The sequence below is a fragment of the Zophobas morio genome, unplaced genomic scaffold (genome assembly GCF_036711695.1).
Source record: "Zophobas morio isolate AGI-343-1 ecotype UQ-CSIRO unplaced genomic scaffold, CSIRO_AGI_Zmor_V1 ptg000002l, whole genome shotgun sequence".
Classification (NCBI taxonomy): Eukaryota; Metazoa; Arthropoda; class Insecta; order Coleoptera; family Tenebrionidae; genus Zophobas; species Zophobas morio.
The window spans coordinates 20,615,255-20,639,934 of NW_026972107.1; the positions used below are offsets into that span (position 1 = coordinate 20,615,255).

Sequence of the window (24,680 nt, forward strand, 5' to 3'; positions counted from 1 at the left end):
TCCCGATTTAAAAATCTAATTTTCCCAAAAAAAAAGAAGATAAAACAATGCGCGAAGCTGTATTTGAAAAAAAAAATGTCATTAACGTGGGCAATCAGCGGTTTAAGCGTACAGGGCGAAAGGCCACTCTACAAGTTGTTAGTTAGGTGTTGGTGGCAGCTCGGTTCTTGTGTTAGTGTAAGTACATATTAAAAATATGGATACATAAAATTTAGTTTACCTAATTTTTTTAAATGGCAATTGTTATTCCGTCAACACGTGTTATTTTTGTTTAATTGTTTATAAATTCACAGCTCATGTTATGATTTTTAACTGTTTATGGTTCTAATACAATTTAATTGCAATAATGGGAATATTACAGCAAAACATGTGGAAATTCACTTATTCAAGCTCAACTTATTTTTAGTAACGATATATTATTATCTAACTAAAGTTCTGAATGTTTTTATGTATGTTATTACATTATCCACACTTCATAATTTCTCACTCGAGATTTTTAAATTACGGCATTTAAGGTAACTTTAAACGTTGATCCGTTTTGAGAGAAAAAACTTTATTATTTAAAAAAATTATCATCTGTTAATTTAATAGTGTCTAAATGATTGTAGGCTGTAATATTTTCATACAGATTTAATTATTTTCGTACAACTTCAATTTGAACTTTTTTTGCTTTTTTTGCCAATTATTATTTTGATATTGACCGTATTTATTTTGTGCCTGTGGTGTTTATTTCATATGTACTTTGTTTTATGTGATGGGAATTCGTTGACTTCACGTTGTAATCGTGATGAATTCATTTTGATTTAGTCATTATAATTTGCAATAATGCATAATTTAATTGTTATTTGAAGAAGAAGAGATGGGTCCAAATGTAAAGGTTTCTTTCCTCATTGTCATTGTTCATGTGAATGTTTATCTGCAATACCGGATTTTCTCCAGTGAATCAGTATATCTACCTGGCGATGGCGGTCGCCCGTGCGGGGATTGCAGTAAGCTTCAGGAATGCGAGTGTTAATAGTACTTCGCGTATGCAGCTAGAATTAGTGCAAATAGACCCTCATGAAAAAGCACCCATCGCTGGTTTTGTTGCGTTCTCATGTTGTGTAGTGTGTTTTTCACTCGACCTTGTTTTTTCTTGCTCGACTGTTGATATTTCAATTTGCTGCCACACCATCATAATAACTTGTGTATTATCATCCAGATATTTTAATTAAGATCTCTCTTTCTTCCTTGTGTGTTTAAATTTGTGAAATTCAAGTATTTCAAACAATTTACCCTCCATATTTTGCCTTTTTGATTTATAGCCACTTTTCCACTTTGCATTTGAAGGCATTTCGCCTTCCGCCATAAAAAATACGCTCGCAATGTAGGGTTCCATTTTGTTGACGATCACAGTTCAAGGCCAAATTTTGAATTTTTCGCGGTTTTTTTGCGCACTCACCTAATTTTGGCGGGATGTTTGGTTATCACAGGAGTGTTAAATAATTTGTACTATATTTTTAAATTTACGATATTAATAAGTTCTAAAATGTAATGTTCCTTGTTACAATAATTTAAGAAAAGTTTCAAAAGTTTGTATAAATTGATTTGAAACAAATTATTCTTACTGTGTTCATTTTTAAATAGTTGTATGCTCGTAATTTTATTTAGTATTGTTGAAAGTCATTTGCTCAATTTATAACAGTTGTTTTGCTTAAATGGTTAGTATTTGCCTATTTTGTAATAAGTAAGTATATTTTTTTTATTTTAAAGAAATTTAATTGAGTTCGAATCATAACTAGAGGATTTTTACAACGCTTGTACTACTGATAATGTTTCACATACCTATCATATCAAGATTATGCTAATGAAACGGTTTTATTTTGATTTTTTGAAGCATAGAGAAAGGGTACCTACAAGAAAATTTTAGTTATCATTTTGTTATCGTACTGATAATCTTAACGAATAAGTACTTCAGAAAGAGTGAAGCACTCGGTACTTTTGAAAATTATCTGTGCGGTAATTTTCCACTACACGGATAAAATAGTACGTGGCAAACAGTTCAAATTCTATAATTTGGACTAAAGCTGTTAGAATAAAAAAAAATTAAATATTTAACGATAAATGAATATTCCTCATTTATTACTTTAAATATTTTTGATTAAAAATAAAATATTATAATTCCAAATGGGACAAACGTAAAGCAATCAGGGAGACCACGAAAAACCTCAGAGAAAATAGATCGAAAACGCATTTCCTAAAAGGATCCATAGAAATAATCTAGTGCAAGAATTAAAAGCGATTTATCCAAGGCGTTATATTAATACAACGTCCTTGGATTTATCTGATTTAAATTTAAGTGTAGGCACGATGACGTTTGGCTGAAGCAAATTTTTTTGGAAGAAAATTAAGATATATTCGCTATGGACCACCAAGCATGGACAACTGAGAAACGCCTATGAGTTCTAGTATGTACGGCGATAATGACTCATCGTCGGTGACAGCGGCTGAATAAGAGCCTGGAACCGAAAGTTACGAATGGGTGCTCTAGACAAGTATAGAAGCGGTAACGGAGGCGTTTCGAAAAGGATCGCGTGGCTGTTTAAATGGGAACCACCGTCGGAAGCAGGGGAGTCGAGTCCAGCGAATGTTGAGAGAAGCCAGTCAAGTTGCGCAGGAATGATTTTGTACATAATCGCTGTGCAATTAGTCGTGTAAATTCAAGTTAGTAAGAAATAAATTGTTGAGTTTTACCCACGCCGATTTTGTTCACCGATCAACGTAACAATATGTTAATAAATTGTCCCTACAATCAAGCATGGAGGAGTAAATGTGATGCTATGAAACTATTTCTCAAAAAAAAAGATGTTCTGTAGGCCCTCTTCACTTCGTAAACATAAATATGGATCGTTTTTGCTATAGATTTTTTTTAAATGACATTATGTTACCTTCCGCACAATAGAATATGCTCCTAGACATGATATCGTTTCTGAACACTCATTCAATTTGGTAAACTAATGCTTTCGGGAAAATAATGTTGTTTTAGAATCATCTCTTATAGAGCATCTGTGGGAGCAGGTAGAACGAAGAAAAGGACACAACATTTTAGGAATGTTATAATTTAGTTAAAACATCCACAAAATATTTTCAGTGACACAGAAACACGTGTTAAAAAAGTTTGTAAACAAAATATTTTGAATTTTTCTTACATAATTTTAAAGTTGCGTTTTTTACTTTTGTCCTCAATGACAACAACTAAATTTAGTAAAACAATAAAGCATATTATACATCATTATACTTTTGCAATCTTTGTCTAACGAATATCCAACAAGATCGAAACTCCAGCCTACAGCTTTCCAACGGGTAGTCTAGCCTTCGGTGTGATAAACATTTTGTAATTGTACTCTCTTGACTTTAAAAATTCAAAATTCAGACAAAAAAAAACAACAGAACAGTAATTCTTAATAAAACACGTGATCGGGTTTTATGTACGGCGTTTACGTGTGTATCATAATGATTTCGACTGAGACAGTTTCTGAAGTGATTTATCAATATCATCAACTGTTATCTAACACTATCAGCTACTAAAAACATGGAGTAACTTTTTCCACGTCTGTGGTTGTTCTGGTTGTTCCAAGCGGTTTTTTTTTTCAAAAATTTCAAATAAGGGTTAGGAACATTCATTGTGTTGCATTGGTCACACTGACAGTGACAGGTAACTAACTGTCAGTACCTGTATTGTTGGAATATTTTAATTAAATAAAATTCTAAATACTCTTAATTCATACAATGTCAGGTGAAGAAACTATCAGTAAATCAGACTTTTTTCTTCGAGATATTCCCAGTGCAAAGATAGGGTTGGTATTAATTCGGACTCGGGTAACCTAATTTTACTACATGTGTTACATTTTAGTAAAACTTCGTCTGCTACGAAGAAAAATATAGTAAAGGAACAATTACAGTTTCTACACTTAAACGATGAAGTCCAAGAACAAATTATGGAAACTCTTCGGTTTATTCATGGATCGGTTAGTGTTTATTTGAAGTTTTTAGGAAGTAAGGTTATGTGATGTCTTTCAGGAGTTTGCCTTAAAAAAAGCATCTGATTACGAAGATGTTAAAACTAATCTTGGGAAAAAATACTGGATGGGCCAGAGTAATTTGGTCATTAAAGGGGCTCGTGATTTTTCGAAAATGGAAGATGTGACATATGAAGTGGATCGGTTAAAAGAATTTGCGTTGTTAAGGTTACAAAGGTAGTGATATTGTTTTTCATTCACAGTCCAGAAAAGAGAATCAGCTATTGATTCGGAAAGTGTTATATTTGCTCTATGAAGCGGCAGAATCAGTTATTGTCGTAGATTCCTATTGCTTATTCTTATTAATATTACTATTACATGCATATATTTATTTTCAAAGAAGCCTAAGCCTCATTTTTATTTAATAGGACCGCACATTGAGTTTTATTCTCATTCACTTAGAGCTTCTTTTATAATGCATTTGATTGGTGGTACATAGGAATTTGGTGCAATAAGAGCAAAAAACAAACTATTAAATAAATTGGTTATTAAAATTAAGGTCGTATGCCGTCATAATACGTGAATGATTAATTGAACAAAAATGCATACTGATGGTAAAATTTATTTTCCTCTGTTTTCACCCGTTTTCATTTTCTAAACATAAGGATTTTATATACCGTTTCTTACATTATATTTTCTGTTTTAGTTAAGTTTGAACTACCAAATATTATAGATAGGTTTTTCTAACTAGTTTCAGTTATGTAATATTAAAAGGGTATCAACTGATTCATTTGATCGATATTTTTGTGTTTGCGAACTTGACTTGTTAATAATGGCTATAGATTTTTGTTAATAGTGCCGATTTTTTAGCAAAGTCGTTTTCTAACTTTTTCATTTGACAGTATATTTTAAATAAAAAAAGGTAAACTACGTATACATTTTAACATTTTATTCGTGTGAGCGTTTTATATTATTATGTTAAAATTTACAAGTTATCCCTCTAACACAGTTCGTTCTGCGTATAAAAAGATTAGTTGAATTCAAATGGTAGTTATTTAAATTCTAATAAAGGTTATTACAGGTTGAGGATAAATATATGAATACGGTGAATATTTCAATGGCTAATTACTAGAGCTGTGCGGTTGAAATTTATTTACCCCCACTATCGGCCCACAGTGCCGATCGCTACACAGCCTTGCCTTGCTCGCTTCTCGCTTTTCAGTTGTGGATTATTTTTGATAATATGATAATTCACACAAATAGTTTTATTGTCAGCGAGACGGACACCTGAACATTATTAAAATTATGATTATTCTTATTTCGTGAATATGGATTTTAAAATCATCAACTGACATGCCGTTAACATTATTTTTCGCGTAATTTCCTTCGCGATACATAACGTCGCTTGCAAGCCTCTGGCCTGCCGGAGTGGGGGTCAATTCGCAGCGTTTAAATTTCAACCGCACAGCTCTACTAATTACACTGACGTGATTTTTTTCTATGTTGGTAAATTTTTTTTACAGTTGGAACAAAAAATTATTAGTCTTGATTCTGTAAATATTTAACTCTAAAATTACTACGGGGTGATTCGACGACCGTTTCCAAAATTTCTTTCCCGTTTTAAATTAAAAGTAAGGGTTTTTCATGAATGAGTCTACAAATATTTATGTATATAAATACAATAAAATGTTTAATTATGATGATCATCGTGCTTGTAAATTGATAGAGTGAGAGGGTGTCAAATAGGAGTAAATCGTAGGGTAATCAGTTCTTAGGTTTCGTTTTTTTCTAACCTAGAATATGCTAATATAGTTGGCAACATTTTTTTGCATAGCGTAAACAACGTGTTTGTGTTGGATCATTCAGAATCATTGTCGTAACATACGTTTATCTGCACAAACTGAAAGTTATTTTTATTAAATACAAACGAAACAATTTACATTTTAAATGATTATTGTCTCAAGTTGTTTTTGATGTGGAAATTTCAAATAAAATTTGTTTTCGCAGTAGACAATTCGATAGTACAAACAATTGGTACACAGGTTTGAATAGCCAGAGATAAGTTTATACTGACGTTGCAAAATTTGTGGAAACATTAAATTGATTTGACTTCATTTGATTAGATTTGTTTATCTATTGTTACATCAAATGACCTGATGTTAGGAAAAGTTTTATTGCAATCACAGAAATGCGCAGTACCTTGAAATTTTGTTTTTTATTGATTGTTTGAGTCTATTAAGCCAGTATGAATTATATAACTATATAAAAAAACCAAACAGTAACAACTACATTTTACGATGGAAGGTGCAAAAATCTTCACTTTATTTTGGAAGAGTACAACGTCCACTAATTATTAATTTCGTCCTGGCCTTCCACAAATTCTTTAATTTTGTCGTATTACTTGATATGATAAATGGACAGCTCAAAAATTAAAGCAAGAAGTACGCCGCTTTTCCGTCTTTCAGAAAGCAAAATACATTTATAATTAAAGTCGCAACGCCAATTTACAGAGTCACTGCATCTGCAACTTCGTGTTTCCGCTTTAAAAATGGATGAGACAAAGTTCCGTTGTAAAGTAATAAATGTGACACGTTTGCGTTTATTTTTTAAGAGAAGTAACATTTGTATGAAGGTCTTGGTGTAAATTTTAAGCTTATTTACACAGCTTTGTATAACTTTCTTAGTTTTTAGCGGATAAAACTTTTGCCGTACTTGTTTTGAGGTGCTAAATGTGAAACAATTATTTGTACTTTTTTTTTAAATTTCAGTTATGGTTTTCACCAAAATCATTGCATTGAGGCCTTAACGTATTGCGAAGATAACGTCGAAGATGCACTTTATGTCTTGTATAACAAGTATTTTAATTCAAGTGAAATCGAATTACCTAATCAGGACTTCACCGAGCAAGATCTTTTAGAGCAGAGAAACGACGAGAAAAGTTCATTAGAATCCATCTATGGTAAAATCTTCCACGAGAAAGTTCAGAACACAGTCTGGATTATTACCTTGAAGTTAAATTATTTAATTAAAATATTTCACAATAAAAGTACAAACAAGACACAAAAACCAGTGCAAAATCATGTAAAGAAAAAAGAAAAATGTCGTAATTTTTTATCTGGGTCCTGCAAATGGGGTGAGAAGTGTCGGTTTTCTCACGAAAGAGAAGTTGTGGAAAAGGATCCTAACCAACATTTGACTGACTATGATTTCGAATTAGAAATACGTTTTCCTTACAATTCAAAATACCCCTATGAACCTCCATTAATCTTATTGAAGACCAACGCAGTATTACCGCCTTTAATGAATTTACATATTTGTAAGAGACTGTATGATGAAGCTAGGATTTTGGCCGAAGACGGCATACCTTCTGTTTATACTATAATCGAACTTTTAACGAATGAAGAAGAAATTACAGCTCACGTGAGCACTGAACCTCGATTTATTTCACCGAGTGTGAAACTTTTTGAGGATATTCGTCCAAAAACTTCAAAAGTTAAAAGGCCTAGTCACTACATCAAAGGAATAACTAATCGTGATAGCCAGAATGTTCTTACTCCAGAAGAGATTCGGGAAATTGATGATAAGATAGCAAAAAAGTTTAAGTTTATGGTAAAAGACGAAAAGTACCGCGAAATGTTACAATATCGCAAAAAATTGCCAGTGTGGGGGTTCATGAATGATATTTTGAACACGATTCAGCAGTCTCAGGTTGTCGTTATCAGTGGTGAAACGGGTTGTGGAAAAAGTACTCAGATACCGCAGTATATTTTTGACGATTGGTTAGTCAATTATGAGCAGGATCCCAAACATATTGAAATCGTGTGTACTCAACCTAGGAGAATTTCTGCTATCGGCGTAGCGGAAAGAGTAGCCGCGGAGAGAAACGCGAAAGTTGGCAATACCGTGGGATATCAAATAAGACTCGAGTCTAAAATTTCAACCTACACGCGATTGACGTTTTGCACAACTGGAATTTTGTTGAGGCGACTGCAGAGTGAGCCCTATCTGTCTCAGGTAATTATTAGCCCATTCGATCTACAGAGCGTGATTCACGCATTTCATTTCCACATCTAGGTGACGCACATTATTGTTGATGAAGTCCATGAACGCAGCGAACAGAGCGACTTTCTTTTGTTAATTCTTAAAGACGTCCTCCCTTTCCGACCAGATTTGAAGGTTATCTTAATGAGTGCCACAATGAATGCTCAGTTATTTTCCGACTACTTCGGTGGAGTTCCTGTTTTATCTATTCCGGGTCGAACTTTCCCGGTAGAACAACACTTTTTAGAGACAGTTTTTGACATTACCGGTTACGTCCTGGAAGAGGGAGCGGAGTATTGTAGGAAAAATTACGATTCGGAATTCTTTCAACTTAGTTTGAATGCCCCTGCAAAGAGCGTAGAGCCGAGCAATAAAATCAAAGACGAGGATTTAGCGTTCGCTCAGTTGTTGGCTCGGTATAAAGATTACACTCACGTGTGTTGCAAGAACATTTGTCTGATGGATCCAACAGTGGTGAATAACGAATTAATAGAATCCCTTCTCATGTGGATAGTTTTTGGAGAGCATAAATATCCACGACAGGGGACAATTTTAGTTTTTCTTCCGGGTATTGCCGAAATCACAAGTTTGTACGATCAGTTGGCCGTACATAAAGAGTTCGGGTCCAGAAATAACAAATATTTAGTGCTACCGCTTCATTCGTCGCTTTCCAGTGAAGAGCAGGGGTTGATTTTTAGGTAAGTTGGGTAGTTTAGAATTTAATTTTGTGATTAGTTAGTTGTTTTGGGAACAAAATTATGAAAATAGTGAAAAGCTTAGAAGCGGGTTTTTCAATTATGTAGTAACGGAAGTTATTGTTCGGTTTAATTTACAATTACTGTAGACGTAAAAAGTTCGAATAACAAACTTTCGGAGTAACTGTAATTTATGACGGTCTGAGTTCAGAAAGGGTAAAAATTGAGAAAGTTGACTAATGAACCTAGATGGCCAAAAAAATGGAGGATGTAATCTAGCGTAGCACACTAAATTTCCTGATAGAGAGATAAATTTTTCTAAATGTTAACATCTTTTTTTTAATAATGGAGAAGAAGTCATCTTTTGAGGTAGTAAATTGACTTACCTAGCGTTAAGAAATGAATCTTAGTAATAATAAGTGCGGATTCTTATTGGAACCTGAAAAATAATACACAAACACGAGTGCTACATACACACTTATACAGCAACTAAGCTTATGCAAATAACATTGAAGAAGTTGGTAAATCCGTTTGCTATTAGGCCACGGTGGTCTGCGTTTTCTATTGAACTAAAATATGAAGTAATATTCATTAAAAATATAGTTAGTATACAAACTTATATAATTCAGAGTAAAAGCAAATAATACTTTTAAATTTTTTATGGTAGAAAGTGGCGAAGATTCTGCATAATGTTTTCTTGTCGCCTCATCGATTGGATAATAAATAAAAAACGAGCGTGAATTTCTATATTTTATTAATGGCAACTGGATATTGAAATCAACCTGATTGACCAGAAACAGACCAACAGGGTCAAGTTCGTTCGCTACAACGCCATTATCATTAGCAGTATATACTATTTTGGATTGTTTCGTCTAAAGAACGTGAATTTAAAATTAATTAATAATAACCTTATTTCGTCATTTTATGCAAGTTTTTTAAGTTATTGACTACAAAATTGGTTGATACACCACTGTATAAAATTTCGCAAGTTGTAGTTGCGGTTAGTCACACGTAGGCTGTGTTAAAACAAAATGAATAGAGGAACAGAAAGTAGACGATGAAAGTCGTGATGTATAGTTAGGGAAAACCGGCGATTTGAAGCAACAAATAATAAGCAAAAAAGTTATTTAAAGGTTTTTATGAAAAAATAGAAAGAAATCAGACATTCTTTTTAGAAAACTAACATAATGATAATTATTAATAGTGTTTTAGTAAGCATTTAATGAAAAAATATATTATCTAGGAAGAGTTAAAAGAAAATCAGCTACAAGTGGTTAGTTATTAAACATTTATGTATCATTTTTCTAGCCGTGGTGGGTTAACGTTAAAGTAAATATTCAGAATCAGCAGAACAATTTTTCTGAGTAGTGTTGTTTTCATTATTTTAATTAATAATGGTGCTTGTTAATAATATTATTTTTAATTTGTTTTTATTTTTATTGGCAATAACTTTGAAATAATTATGACATATAAGGCCGCAGATAAAACTAAGTGATAAATAAATATCATTTATGTCAAGATTTTCAGTAGATTTGCGTGTTATAAGCTACACTCAGGGACGCGGGTTTATCCACAATTCAGTGTGCTAACAATTTAGTTTAATAACCTCATCAACTTATCTGTCAATTCGTATGATTAAATCTGCATGAAAAAATACAAAATTTTATTTTTACGTTTCTGCGACTTTACTTTCAAATAAAATTTTGGAATGCGAATAACTTTAACAAGAAAAAAACAACAGTAGCCGGTATTCCTTTGTAAATAATATACGTCTCTTGGAACTCACTTGGAACAGTTTTTTCTTTTTTCAAAGAAGTTGCACCACGATAGAAATATTACTACCCGAAATTTTTGCGGGAACATTTTGTAAGTTAAACAATTTTAGTACACGGAACTTGCAGACATTTGTCGAATTTGGAATGTTTTGAAATTTGTCATTAAAAATAATGTAGTTTCGGCGTGACAATTGCAATCGAATTATTATTTCCCTTATAAACTTACTTATAGACGAAGGAAATATTATGATAATAGGGTCCATCCAGAGTCTGGCTACTTTCATTTTTTATCGATGTTTCATGACCCTTGGAGTTCGAAACAGTGGCCTTCCGTTTCCATCTGTGTCGATTTTTATTAGACAGATAATCTCCGAAATCATTGGACCGATTGTTGTCAAATTTTATATGGATATGAGGACTATCATATAACTAAAATCGGCTAATCATCTATACTACCAAGTTGATGACGTCTGCTCATTATATTGCGTAATAAACATTATCTAAACGTTTTGAAATACTTGTGGTTTACGAATCTACCTTGATTTTGTGTATTATTATCATATTTTATTTATGGTTTAATCCGTGTTGTTATTTATCCACATAATACGAACTTGTATAAGCGGATCGGTGGTTCAGTGCTAGCGTGTTTGCCTGGCAGGTGAGAGATGCGGGGTTTGAAGCTCTTTTTCAATTAAATGAAATAAATTTAATGAAATTCATCTTTAGTTTTTATTGATCAAATTAAAAACGATTCACTCCCGTTTTCTCGAAAATGTAATAATACGATTCAGAATATTTTATTTCATTGTGGCTTTATTAATAATTTTAGTCCTCTGTTTTGACGAGACAATGTATGGTGTATGTACATAAACCATCGAATTTAAGCATGGACACTGATGATAGTACACTTTTTCCCGTTGGTTATCTGTTTTAAATATATTTCATATTGTTCGCACGTGTGTCTTGGAATTCAAAATCAAATTTTATAATGCTTCAAAGAAGCGGGATTTATTGGTCCGTACTTCAAGGGCGAGGGAAGTTTTGTCGAAATAACCTTCGACCAACTTTTTGTTGTTATTATTATTCACTTTGAATCCCATCATGTAAAATAGAAATTATTTTTACCTACAATGTAGAAGACGGTAAGCATATATCCAGAGTTCACCTTTGTTGTGGGATTTAAGGACGCTTTCCCGCAACGACTTTCCGTGGGTCTGAAGAAAAGGCTCCGTGCTTGCAAATAATTTTATTTTGTCAAAGGTTTTCGTTTAAAAAGTGTATCAAATACTTTCTTTTTGTTATCCATTGAAATATGGTAAACATGTGTTTGTATAGCGTCTGCTAAAGATTTCGATACATCTCTGTTTACCTAAGATCTAAGTTAGACAGACAAACAACTAATAAATAAAGTAGATTTCCTATTACAGTAAAAAGTTTATAAAACTACGTGATTTGAATTTTAAAGTGTATGCAGTTAATATTTATGTTGAAATTGTGCCCATATTAAATAAATCTGTCCCTCTGCCTTCGTAGCGAATGAACTTGACGTGAAAACAGTAAATTTCGTATCCATATCGTGTTACAGTTTTTGTATAACAAAGTGCAATCTCAAAATACATTTTTTTTACTTATTGTTGCTGTGATTTCTAGCAAACCGAAGGGCGTGCGAAAAATAATCCTGTCTACGAACATCGCCGAAACATCGGTCACTATAGATGATTGCGTCTTTGTAATTGATTCCGGTCGTATGCGAGAGAAACACTTCGATCCTAACCGAAACATGGAGAGTCTTGAAACCGTCTGGGTGACTCGAGCCAATGCTCTTCAGCGCAAAGGAAGGGCAGGCCGTGTGATGCCAGGTGTCTGCTTCCATTTATACACAAGCAACAGATTCAATTATCAAATGCTTTCCCAACCAATCCCTGAAATGCATCGTATTCCACTGGAGCAGTTAATTCTCAACATCAAACTCTTGCAAAATTTCGAGGATAAAGATGTTTCTGATGTCATCAATGCTTTGATCGAACCTCCCAAGCAAGAGCATTCGGATACAGCAATTCTTCGACTTGAGAATGTCGGCGCATTAGATCGGGATCAGCAGTTAACGGCATTGGGTCATCATTTGGCCGCTTTGCCGGTAGACGTTCGCATCGGAAAATTACTATTGTACGGGGCAATTTTTTCCTGTGTCGATTCAGCCTTGACGATGGCCGCTTGTTTGAGTCATAAAAGCCCGTTTGTCACTCCTTTCAGGAAAAGGGATGAAGTTGACGAGAAGAAAAAAAAGTTTGCGACGGGGCATAGCGACCACATCACCATGCTCATAGCGTATAAGAAGTGGTTGACGACGTACAAGAAGAGTAGTATGGCGGGAAGGAATTTTGCGCATGAGAATTTTTTGTCGTTGAGAACATTGCTTACGATTGCCGATATTAAACATCAGTTTTTGGAGTTTTTAGTTGATATTGGTTTTATTCCCGTTAACTTAGGCGGAAAGAGGAGGAGCGGGGAAGATAACATCATTCAAATAACCGGATCTGAGGTAGGCGTTGCATTTTATGTTGTATAATTCGATTTTCATCTTTGCATACACGTGCCTTCGGTCGTACGAAGTTGACAAATTTAACTTCTGGGCTTAGTTTTACACACGACGTGTTACTTAGAAGAAACATGTTATAACATGTAAAGTGGTTGCCTTATCTCTTGATTAAAATAGACATTGAAACTATGAATTTACCCTCACTCGGGTACTGGAAAATCAGTGGTGTCCCTAGTTGATTCAGTGTGTGGTGTTTTGTTACCGCAGCTTCGACCGTTAATATCGTTTTTTGTTCTACTTTTATTTACATTTTTTTTCGATAGTGATTTTTGTCGTGGACACTGCTGATCAGATACCCATTACTGATTATGTTACAGACTTTCGATACGCCGCTGGTTGGTGCACCACAAATATTTGCTTTCATATAACAGTTACAATAAAAAAGTATTTACACGAATAGTTTCATTCTCAACGATAGTTTTAAGCTCCATATTACATTGTATGTTATTGAAACATACGCTTTAATCATTTTAAACTCCATAATTCATTGTTGCTATAATTCATTTTAACAAAATACAATTTTATTTCCCTTTTTATCATTAATTTGTTTTAAGTCTTTTGTGCGTGCATTGTTAAATTTGTGGTTCGTCACAGGACCTAGGTATGGTTCTAGTGGAGTGCGCCAGGCGCTCAAATCCCGACCGCATAACACTTAAACATAGAATCGCAAATTTTTAGTTCTAGTTAATCTTTATGTGCCCTATCCAACATGAGTACGACGATTGTATGATATTTTAACATGTGTGTGCAAAGAATTAATAATGACTATTTTGTGGGATCGTCAGTTTTATTTTCATATTTTATTGTACTAGTAGAAAATTTCAATGTCGTAAAAATAATATTTACCTCTTTATTTAGTTTAACCACAACGGCGACAATTTGAACGTCCTCGGTGCGATTTTATGTGCAGCGTTGTATCCTAACGTGATAAAAATATTGACACCGCCTAAATCTTACGTGAAAACCGCTGCCGGCGCCATTCCCAAAGACAATGATGCCAAAGATTTCAAATTTTTAACATCAAAGGAAACGGTGTTTCTCCATCCCTCGTCGGTGAATTTCACGGTTAAAAATTTCCCAAGCCCGTATTTAGTTTATCAGGAAAAAGTCAAGACCAACAAGGTATATTTTAGAGATTGCACTGTCATTCCATCCATCTCCCTGGTTCTTTTCTCGGGATTTGATTTGGATATTAGCGTAAATAACGGATGCACGTTTATTTCACTCGAACGTGGTTGGATTATGTTTCAAGTAGAAGAGCATAAGGTAAGTTTTGTCTTTTCAGTAAATGGTTTATGTAAAAGGAGTGGTTTTAGATTGCGGAGATGGTGAAGATGCTGAGAGACGAGTTGTTCATGCTACTTGAGGAGAAAATTAAGGATCCATTATTGAATATTTGGCATCACGATAAAGGAGAACGAATTATAACAACAATTCTAAATTTAATCAATCTAAAGTGCTGACGAACATAATAAAATACTTCATTCAAGAGGAAACATTTTTGTTATTGTTGTGTATGATACCAGACAAATAAAGATTTATTTTGTTATAGCATTTGCTTGAAATTTTGTAGATTTTGACACCTTCAATAAAATACCCCTAATTCTGTACATACCTTTGTCTGCTATGTACGGTAATACTCGCTATGTGTTCATATTGGGAATTAGAACTATTTACTGGATAGAAGTAGACGAGGTAAGAGGCGAATCTGTTTGTGGATAGTTTCATGTCTCTGGAAGTTTTCACGCGTCTGACCCGGTTATTGAAAATATTGATTGCAATAATTCACGTACGCATTTTGACACGATTTAAAAAAGTACGAATGAGTATTTTTTATGAAAGCAACAAACTAAAAAAAGCAGGATTTTTAGTTTGATGATGTTTATCAGAACCAAAGGAACAAAAAAAAACAGTTTTAAAGTTAGGTTGTAAAAAATTTGACGCTTACGGTGAGTTGTAAAAAGGATATGACGTAGTGAATTTTTAATTTATTTTAACCGGTGCTTAAATGCGGCCGCCAGCGACCAGACGCATTAAATGGAAAGTAGATGACATCATATTACAAAAAGGGTTTAGATTTAAAAGAAGTGTCCACCCACCACTTTACCCCTTTGCTTTTTTCAACCGTCCTTTTAATTTGTGAATTTTACACCCCTTGAATATTTTTTACCATTGTTGGAATGGTATTACACTGAAGCTAGACTTACTGCCCTAACCTAAGGATAGGTTCTACTTAATAAATATAATGTAAATATCGTAACGGTGTTACATAATTAAAACCGTAAAAATAAGCATATTATCCACGAGTTGACAACGCGACGCAGCCAGTTTGTCATTAATTCATTGTGTGCGTACCAGCTTTGCAGTTGGACTTGTGTACTATATTTTTTGTATGAATATACGCATCATAAACCAGATTAAAAAATAATCCATTCAATCAACAAGCTTTGTTAAAATAAATCGCTAAATAATGTACCTAATGATAAAAGTATGCAACCCAATTTACTTCCATTGTTATTCCGGAATTTGTTCCGTCAAATGTTACCCAAACCACACAAAAATGAAATAAATATTCCATAATAGCTCCCTTTTATATATTTTTTTATAACATTTTTAACGGAACAATGACAAATGCTGTTAATTACGAAATTCCCCAAATTCGTTTTCCGTTTATAACTTTCCTGTCTGTGCAACGAGACATTTAGAGTGGAAATACTATGAGAGGTACTTCTTGAGTTATCCGGTGGCTTTTTTAGAATAAATACATACAGTTATTAGGTTATTACGCTACATCTTTAAAGGCATGCATTATGAATGATTATTGAAAGAACTCGAACAGAATGATGATCAAACACCGTTAACGGAACGATCAGTTCAGTTTTCGCCTCCTAAATTTACAAGTGGACCCGTCCGGATGCTTTTACGTCCATTGAGACGTTTTATTGATTTTGTTCTTTTCAAAGGTAAGTATTCCACTGTACATATCAAGCAAACTATGTGTGTTGATAGCAATGTATTATCAAAATTTACAATGAATGACGTCTAATTTAAAGTACCTACCTATGTAAATAGAAATATAGAGTATACTTTATAGTCGTTATTTTCAGGAACATATACCCATTTATGTGTGATGTTGATACAGCAACATAAATTTAAAAGCGTAGCATTTGGATATTCATGTTTTTACTAAACTAGTCTAAATTAGTGCTGTGTTACACACGTTGAAATTGAAGTGGTAATGTCTTTTGTGAAGTTATTTTTGGAATGAAAAATACGCCAACAGTAAACTGGCTCATTTTAACATTTTTTTTTAATGGAAAGTCGTTGAAATACAACACTAGACATTTACAGAAAACTGTTCTACTAAAAGTATCTACACAGTCTTTGTGTAGTGGTTTTTTAAGAACATATAGGTACTTTGAATAACTTCATATTTTCTAAACGTTAATACAGACCGAAATTGTAGACTAGAGTTATTTCTTTTCCAGCAGAGTAATTTGATCTAAACCTATGACACCAGACTGAAACCTCCATATTTAATCTTAATTCGGTCAGAAATGTGTGCATCATTAATATCGATGTGTTTCATGTCGATATTTATGTTGTTATATTGCAGTAATTTTAACATTAATTTATTGGGATACCAAAGTTTAAGTGTAAGTAAAAACAATTTGTGTGAATTTAACGTGTTAAGTGAATTTAAATTTCTGTACGTTTTCGTCCGAGGATACGTATAAATCATTGTTCTAGGAATGGTGAGATTTCGTGTAATACCGTGTAAACGATCTGTCATCATCAGACACGGTTGTCTGTTACCATTTAAACTACTCTACTAGGCACACATGGCAATGTTTTATTGAGTGGCTAAATATTTTTTTGTCACTAATGAAACTTTCTACATACTTACCTAGTTATAGTTTGTCATTTTACTTTTGTGATTACAAGATAACTATTTTTTTTAAATTTAGAATTTAAAATAGAGTATGAATACTTTCCCTGTTTTAAATTGAAAAAATGATCAGATTTTATATTTTTCATCTTATGTAAATTTAATTTTAATTATTATTTACTTCTTCGTATTTATCATCATATCTTAAATCAAACTCAGTGAATTCCATTAAACACACAACATATGTACGTATTACTTTGAATATATTGAATATTTTTGGTCTGGACCGTCCCATTATTACTTTATTGTTGCGCTTATGGAAGAAGGAAAAATGCACCACTCTCGCTAAAATCCAGACTCCCCAAAAACATTTTCATTCTGGAAATAAATTTTTGATGAACACTGTCTGAGTCATGACGCAATAACTAGATATTCTTTAAGCACAGCAAGTTCTCTTAAATATAAATGTTTTTGGAGCTTCCATAGATCTCGACTTTGATTTTACGTGTGATGTAAAATGTTTCGTTTTAAATGTGTTTTATATCGTGTATGCAGCAGAACTCGTAAAATGACTATGTTAAAACAAATTCCTGCAGATGTGATTAATCAGCTCGGATTATAAAAAATCTGTTATTAATACCAAACTATGAAATCCAAAAAATTCACTCTATCGAGGAACAAATGAATAAAATTGTGAACGATCAAACTTAAAAATTGTTTAGAATATTTAATAATTACGACTATTATGAGTAAAGAGCCTTTATAAAACAATTTAGTTAGCTAGCGCCAGTTACATTCGAAGACGTAGGATAAGTTTGAAGATCATAAGGTATAAATAAGTATCTAGTACGTGCATTAAAAACTGAAATATCGATATTTGAAAATTGTGAAACTCTAAAATTTTGTTATTAAACACTGTACATTAAAATTTGATAATTCCACAAAGTATTAAAACAAAGACAACCCTATTGCGTTTTTTTGTGAGCCCTTCCATTGCCATAAACTTTCAAGAAAATTGGAATAACGTGGCAACGTCGGCATGGGGATCTAAAAAATAAAATGTACTTATACAGCCTAGAAGAGGCAAATAAAAATATGTAAAAATATGTAGGGTGTTTCATTAAAAAAAAAAAAAAACTAAGTTGTGTGTTGCGCCTTAAAAACAGAACGCTCTCTGTACTAACAAGAATAATTTTCGAGTTTAGTCTTTGAGGAAGTGTTCAACTTTGGTCTTTGAATTTTTTCGTATTTCTAATATGTAATTGATGAGATCGCACGTTTGGTGATTCACTCTGTATGTATACTCGATGTTCCTTCTTTAAACGGTCTGTCACATTATTCGAAGCGCTTGTTCTTGGGTAGAAATATTGTATTTTGATTCAAAACAAACATAATTAACCGTATAATACATCGTATAAATTCACTGTTTCAGTGTTACTATCTGATTTTGAAAAATAAATTGTCGTAAGAACATTGTTAAAAATCGTTTTGTTTTTTTTTATGTCGCCCTACTGCAACGAATTAATTTTTATCAACGTAAAATATTTTCACGAGATGGACCTTTGGTGTAATTTATCGTTATTTACACAAATTAAGTCTTTTGTAGTGCATGTATTTAGTAATAGTAATAGTAATAGTAATAGTATCTTTATTTGCCCAATATATGTATTTACTATCCTGGGAATGTTTATTTTACAATAATTTAAGTTTGATGATAATCATATATATATATATAATCATCAATACATATTTATTTTACAAAGAAATTAAGAACAAGGCCACGAAATCGCGTTTGAATAATTTGAATTTAAATAATAAATTAAGAAAAATCTCCTAAACTTAGGCACCCAACCACACATCGAAGTTTAGGGACACGGAACGTTACTCAAATAGGGAATGTCCTTACATAGGTTGGCGGCGGTTAGGTTGTCAGTACCGTAGATGAGAAAGCTCACAGAACACTCAATACAAGAAATGCAAATTCCCTTGTTAACGACTAGCAACAAATCAGCGCCATTTGCGATAGTTCGGCAAACAAAACTTAAGCGGCTTTTTTAAAATGAGAATTGACAGAAAATTTCCCACTATGCGTGGGCTTTTTAAATGTTTAGGAACCAATATTCTTTATTTGATGTTTTTATTATAGTCATTTTATTTTGGAAAAATTGATCTAAATTTATCGATCGTTTTAAGTGACCAATAAATTCCGATAAATTTTCCGAGCTTACACACCAAAATAAAATAAAACACATTTATGCTGTAAAAGAAATCATTTTTATTGAAAATATAAAAAACAAAACATTCTACATAAACATAATATTTAGGTATACACAAAATGATATCATTTTCTAAAATACCATCAAAATAAAAGTACTATACATACATTAAAACTTTAGTAAAAAAAAATAAAATATAATTCTTAACAAAAAAACAATTATTATACTCTGCATAAACATAACAAAATAAACATATAAACACAAAACTAATCTGAAAAAAAAATTAATTAGACTCTACTTACCTTTAACTTCTTTATCTTCTTAACATGTCCATCAGAAATTCTTTTTCCCTTATGTTTATCTCTGCAGAATTTAAATATTACGAAAGGTGTACACCTATCTAATATCAAATTAAAAGTGTCATGATCCGTGCAATGTTCCTCACTGTAGCTTACATTTTGTTTGAATAGATTTTTAAAAGTATGTTCTAAATTTCTTTGGAAGCCAGAAATTTCTAAAAATTCATACAATCATGTATGTTTTGGAGCAAGGACATTACAAGTTCACTAGCATAACTTAATCTCTGGGTACAGTCAACTTCCCCGAAAGAAGTTAGGAGATGGCGATTTGTTACCTCACTTGATATAAGATGTTATGACATTTCTGACAATCAGAGACATTCATATTTTTTAATACCCAACCTGCAACACAGGCCAGTCTCTGTACAACTTCAGGAGGAAGATTATCAAGTTCTGAAATATTAAAATTTAATAATGTCTCTGATTGTTCGTCATCCTCATCTGTATTTTCAACTGAGGAAAACTTGTTGCTGTCATTGTCAACACTTTTCAACAAACTTAAGAGGTCGTCTAAACACACCCATTAGCCTCACAGTTGCGGTCTACATTAGTTGGTGATATTAATTTGTTGACGACTACAATTTTTAACGCTGCAGTAAACTGATGGTGACATGTGGGATTGGTGTTGGCTGCTCCATGCTGTCTAATGCGTGAAAATAAATTTTCCACTCCTTAAATTCAAGTAATTGAATCCTTCAAGACTGTTCAAACTGTTCCAGAGGAAGATGACTGAACGAATGGTTGTTTGCCATCCTTTAACAAAAGAATATCGATTTGTATAGTGAACCAAGAGTTATAAGGTTATATGGCCATCATAAATTCATCCCATTGTGTCGAAGTTAAGTTGTTTACAATAGAAAAGGTTTTAGGGTCGTAAATAACGTGTCCACTGCAGCTCGACCGGCTCTTGTGGTTTCGTTCAGGGGCGGCTTTCACTAAATATGAAAATCCACCACTCCACTATTTCTTTACTACCTGCAGCCGCTGAGGGTTCCGAAATAACCACTCGCTTTGAAAGCCGGCCCTGTTAAATATGAGCAAGAAATGTTTAGAAGATGATTTATTGCCAACCGGTAAGCTTAGTGCGAACCACACAAAGGGGGTATTTATTTGCGGTCAACTACTTTTATGATGGCCATATAACCTTATAGCTCTTGGTTCACTATATATAAGTATTATATTATATATTATTCGTAAAGTCACTGCTCTCTCGCCAAGTTCGTAGACGAATAATGGATGAATTTGGAAATCGAAGAATGAAATACACACAAATCCATTCTAGGTTTTCCATCTCTTCCAAACCCTCGTTAAATACATTTTCAGAACTATCTCTACTTACAACATTCGGCTTAGAGGCCGAATATTTTAGTTCCTTACTCTTCTCTACCTGCAAGCTGGGATGCACTTCCCCCGCTGACAATAGCAGTAATAAAACTAGTTACTTATTGTAAACGAAGTAAACGATTTTAACCCTTAGAGATGAGTGGCAGCTGTCATAACGAGGTAGCATGGGTGTTTTACAAGTTGCATATCTTTTAAAATAGAAATTTTCTTGAGGTGTGGTAGAGCCTTAAGGCTTGCGTCTGGTTCGGTTTAGCCCTATACTAAATACATTGAAAACATCGTCGCGGTTTCCGGAGTTGCATTTTAAAAATATGAGATATATCGCTTTAAAAAAATTATATTTCGAATTAACAAACTTCAGTCCAGGGGACCTCCATATTCATTTTCATATCTAGTATGCAGTTTTTACAAAAAAAAAATTATAAAGTTGAACAACTTTTACATCACATTTTAACCGGCACATTGATGCATTTTTTGACGAAGTGCTGAAGTTTTTTGCATTCTGAGATAGGAGGTCCCCTGGGGAAAAGAGTCAGCTTTCCTTTGATACCATTTATAATATTAAAAAATCCACGACTGAGGTAACTAACTCGCGAAAAGTCAAAATCTATTGAAACGAGAAATCGGCATTAAACGAGCTGTGATGCGGTAGCAGAATGCAGGTTTACTTAGATTCTGACTTGGTTGGAGATTTCAGTATTTTAAAAATGCAATTCCGGAAACTACGACGATGTTTTCAATGTATTTAGTATTGGGCGAAACCGAACCAGACGCCACCCTTTACGCCTAATCGGGGGTGCCCATAAATGAAGTTTTGGAAAAACCCGTCACCATTACCTACTAGAAAAGGTCGGTACTTATTTATCTGCATACTGCCAATAACCAACTGTAATAAAATTACGATTTTCAGCATATAATATGCAAGAAATGCAAAAATAGTTAAATATGCAGAATGTGCAAAAATATTTTCGTTTCAGTCTTTATTAGTAGTTGCACATGTTTCAGTTTCCAGTGGTAACCAGTAGCCCTTAGTAATATCGTGATCCATGGGATGAGGAATTTACTTTGTGCCTTTTTTATTTTATCTGGATAGTATCACTCTGCCAGCTTGATTTTGGAGATTTTATTGTGGAGATAGTACTACATTTCGAGAGACATCGAAACCGTCTAATTTGGAGTTCGTCTACTTTTGGTATTATATTCTTGCAACGAGGGACACGTACCAAAACCGCTTGCGTGAGGGGAAAAGATTCACAATTTAAGTTGCTGAATTAGAATTGGGATATGCAGTAACTCAACAATATTATAGTACAGAAACATTTGTTCTATAAGAATAAAAGACGAATCATAGATAATATATAATCAAAACCTTCTTCTGATTCATCATCACATGCTTACATTCAAGGATTCCACTATTTGCATGCTTGATAAATGTGTTGCATCTATCTTGACTAAAGGATATGAGGGAATAGGAATATAATTTGGGATCGCAAATATTGCATATTTGGGAAGATCAGGAACGAGTTCTTCTCTTGCTAGACAATGATTCACAATTCTCAGACAAAAACCCAAAAATTCGTTTGTATTCCATCGGGGTGAACTTACAATGACCTGACCATAGAGACCTGACTGACAATATTTAAATTGACGTTTAAGCATCCTAGTCAGTTGTTTACAATATTTTGTCAGTGCCGCCAACGCTAATAAATAATATTTCTTTAAAAAGAATATAGGGGAATTTGTTATTAAGTATACCAACCGTCTTTCATTCTTATGTCATTTATGTTTAGTGAATTAACAATAGCTCGTTGCGTTTTCTTGTATTTCAAATATTACAGAGTAGGTATCGTATCTCTTAAATTCTACTTCAGCTAAATCTTCAACTAATAAGTCCACAATTTGTGTGTCTGGGAAACTGCCAGAATAATGAATGTCTAAATTAATTAAAAGATATTTTCTAATAACGCACGTCAGTATTGCCATTCTTAATTAAGCTTCACTGTTAACAATCTATTTATAAAGGTCATACGCCTACATTTCCAGTCTATCTCAATTGGCGCAAACGTACTGAATTTCTAAATTTAATCCATTTTGTTTACACACAAACAAAACATGTTGACGACTCTTATAACGCACTAATTGTAATTTTGTCTTATTAATGCTCTGCGGTATATTGTCATTCACTATATAACTGCATTTTTTAAGTAAATTATAAAATGCGAGATTGATCCAAGTTTGTAGACAAACTAGGTCCGTCTAGATCATGTATTTCCTGTAGGTAATTTTCAAATTCGTAGGAGAAAAGTGCTGCCGACTTTTTATAAAAAGTAATAAAACAGTATACTTAATGGTACTTCGATTAGGATATCAAAGAAGTAAATTAGGGCAATGGATCAGAACCATGAATTTTGCGTACGATTAGTCAGACTCTGCGTCAGTGAAACGTCGCCTGATGAAAACAAATATATCGTACTTATTAACTACATCAGTTTAATCATTATGTCACGCAAGTGATTAATCGAAGATTGTGGTGTTTTACCTTAAAGTGATTAATACCTTTGCGAAATAAGTAAGCAGGTTACTGATTCTTGGAAAATGGAGAAAAGTAGTCTCTACCTGCATTATAACACTACTTTTCTATAGGTTGTCAAATTTTGATATTAGGAATATCATGTAGATGGTTAAACGCTAATCAAAATTTGATGACGTCATTTAAAGAATTATGTTTTAAAATGTTTTATGATATGAACTATATAATACCTCTATACTTGTAGTTAGTGTACGAATCCCCTTTGAGTTTTTTTCCTAAACGTGCAAATGTTCACAAAAAAATTAACCCAGTGTAATAACAGCTGACCACTAACGTAGGATATAGCGTTCACGGCCCAGTGGGTTCGTTTCGAAATGCGGACCGGCGGTCGCACGTTCGATGCCAAACTTGGCCGTGTGTTTTTTCTCTTACGCTGTGTATTATCTACGTTTATGACGTTATAACAAATTTTTATTGCTCGAATTAAGAACGAGTCACTTCATTTTTGCGAAAATGTGAGAATCCGGACGCCTTTATTTGATAATTATAATAATAATGCGACAAGTGCTGAGATGTAATGCGCGTTTCACGGCTCCGCTGTTCTCCAAAGATTTGGTGAGTTTGTTCCAAATATTTTTTCTGCGGATCGTCATTGCCGTAACTTCCGTGATATACTGTCTCGGAACTCTTTTGATCGTCTTATCGCTGAGTAGCTGGTAGTTGTTGGTTCTATTGAGGCGAATAACTGCAGCGTTTCGCCGCGAATTGCCTTGCCAGGATGGCGGGCAGTCCGCCCTTTTTTCCCTGAACAGATCAAGCTGTAGTTCTCCCTGCGGTTACTGATACCGTTTTACTAGACTACTTGGTGGCAATAGGTGATATTGTCACACCAAAGAATACTTTGTACGCATCCAAAATATCGAGAAATCGTATTTTGTATTTATTTAAACTCCAAATCTTGGGTTGACGAGGTAGTGAGTATTCACCCAAATGTTGATATCAAGGGCCAGAGTATCGGAGTGCGCCGGTTGCTGAACCCAATACATCGAATTATTATATCTAACATACTCGTATGTCTCTCCATACCGCATTGTATATTAGAACATCAGATTAAAACGCTTAGTTTTCTGCCAGTGTCACCCATGTCTTCTCTTATATAGGGTTGGAGTTCCAGCCAAGGGTGCTGCATTTGCTCACGTCCTTAGTTTTCGCAGACAGATTCATGTCCAAGTGG

At 33.5% G+C, this 24,680-nt stretch overlaps 1 protein-coding gene across 1 annotated transcript; it reads left to right on the forward strand.

Annotated features, from left to right (window-relative positions):
- The first annotated feature begins 3,668 nt into the window (after positions 1-3,668).
- Positions 3,669-14,662, forward strand: LOC135130213 (putative ATP-dependent RNA helicase DHX57). Its single transcript, XM_064057571.1, has 8 exons — positions 3,669-3,836; positions 3,893-4,007; positions 4,060-4,235; positions 6,767-8,012; positions 8,073-8,737; positions 12,160-13,051; positions 13,967-14,374; positions 14,425-14,662. The coding sequence occupies exons 1-8, from the start codon at positions 3,769-3,771 to the stop codon at positions 14,569-14,571; spliced, it is 3,717 nt and encodes a 1,238-aa protein (XP_063913641.1). The 5' UTR covers positions 3,669-3,768; the 3' UTR covers positions 14,572-14,662.
- Positions 14,663-24,680: the final 10,018 nt, after the last annotated feature.

Excerpts from the sequence above, each read along its gene's own strand:
- LOC135130213 (XM_064057571.1), top strand. The coding sequence starts at position 3,769 with ATGTCAGGTGAAGAAACTATCAGTAAATCAGACTTTTTTCTTCGAGAT. Across the intron at positions 4,008-4,059 it reads TTCGGTTTATTCATGGATCG|GAGTTTGCCTTAAAAAAAGC; the intron begins GTTAGTGTTTAT and ends GATGTCTTTCAG. Across the intron at positions 8,738-12,159 it reads GAGCAGGGGTTGATTTTTAG|CAAACCGAAGGGCGTGCGAA; the intron begins GTAAGTTGGGTA and ends TGTGATTTCTAG.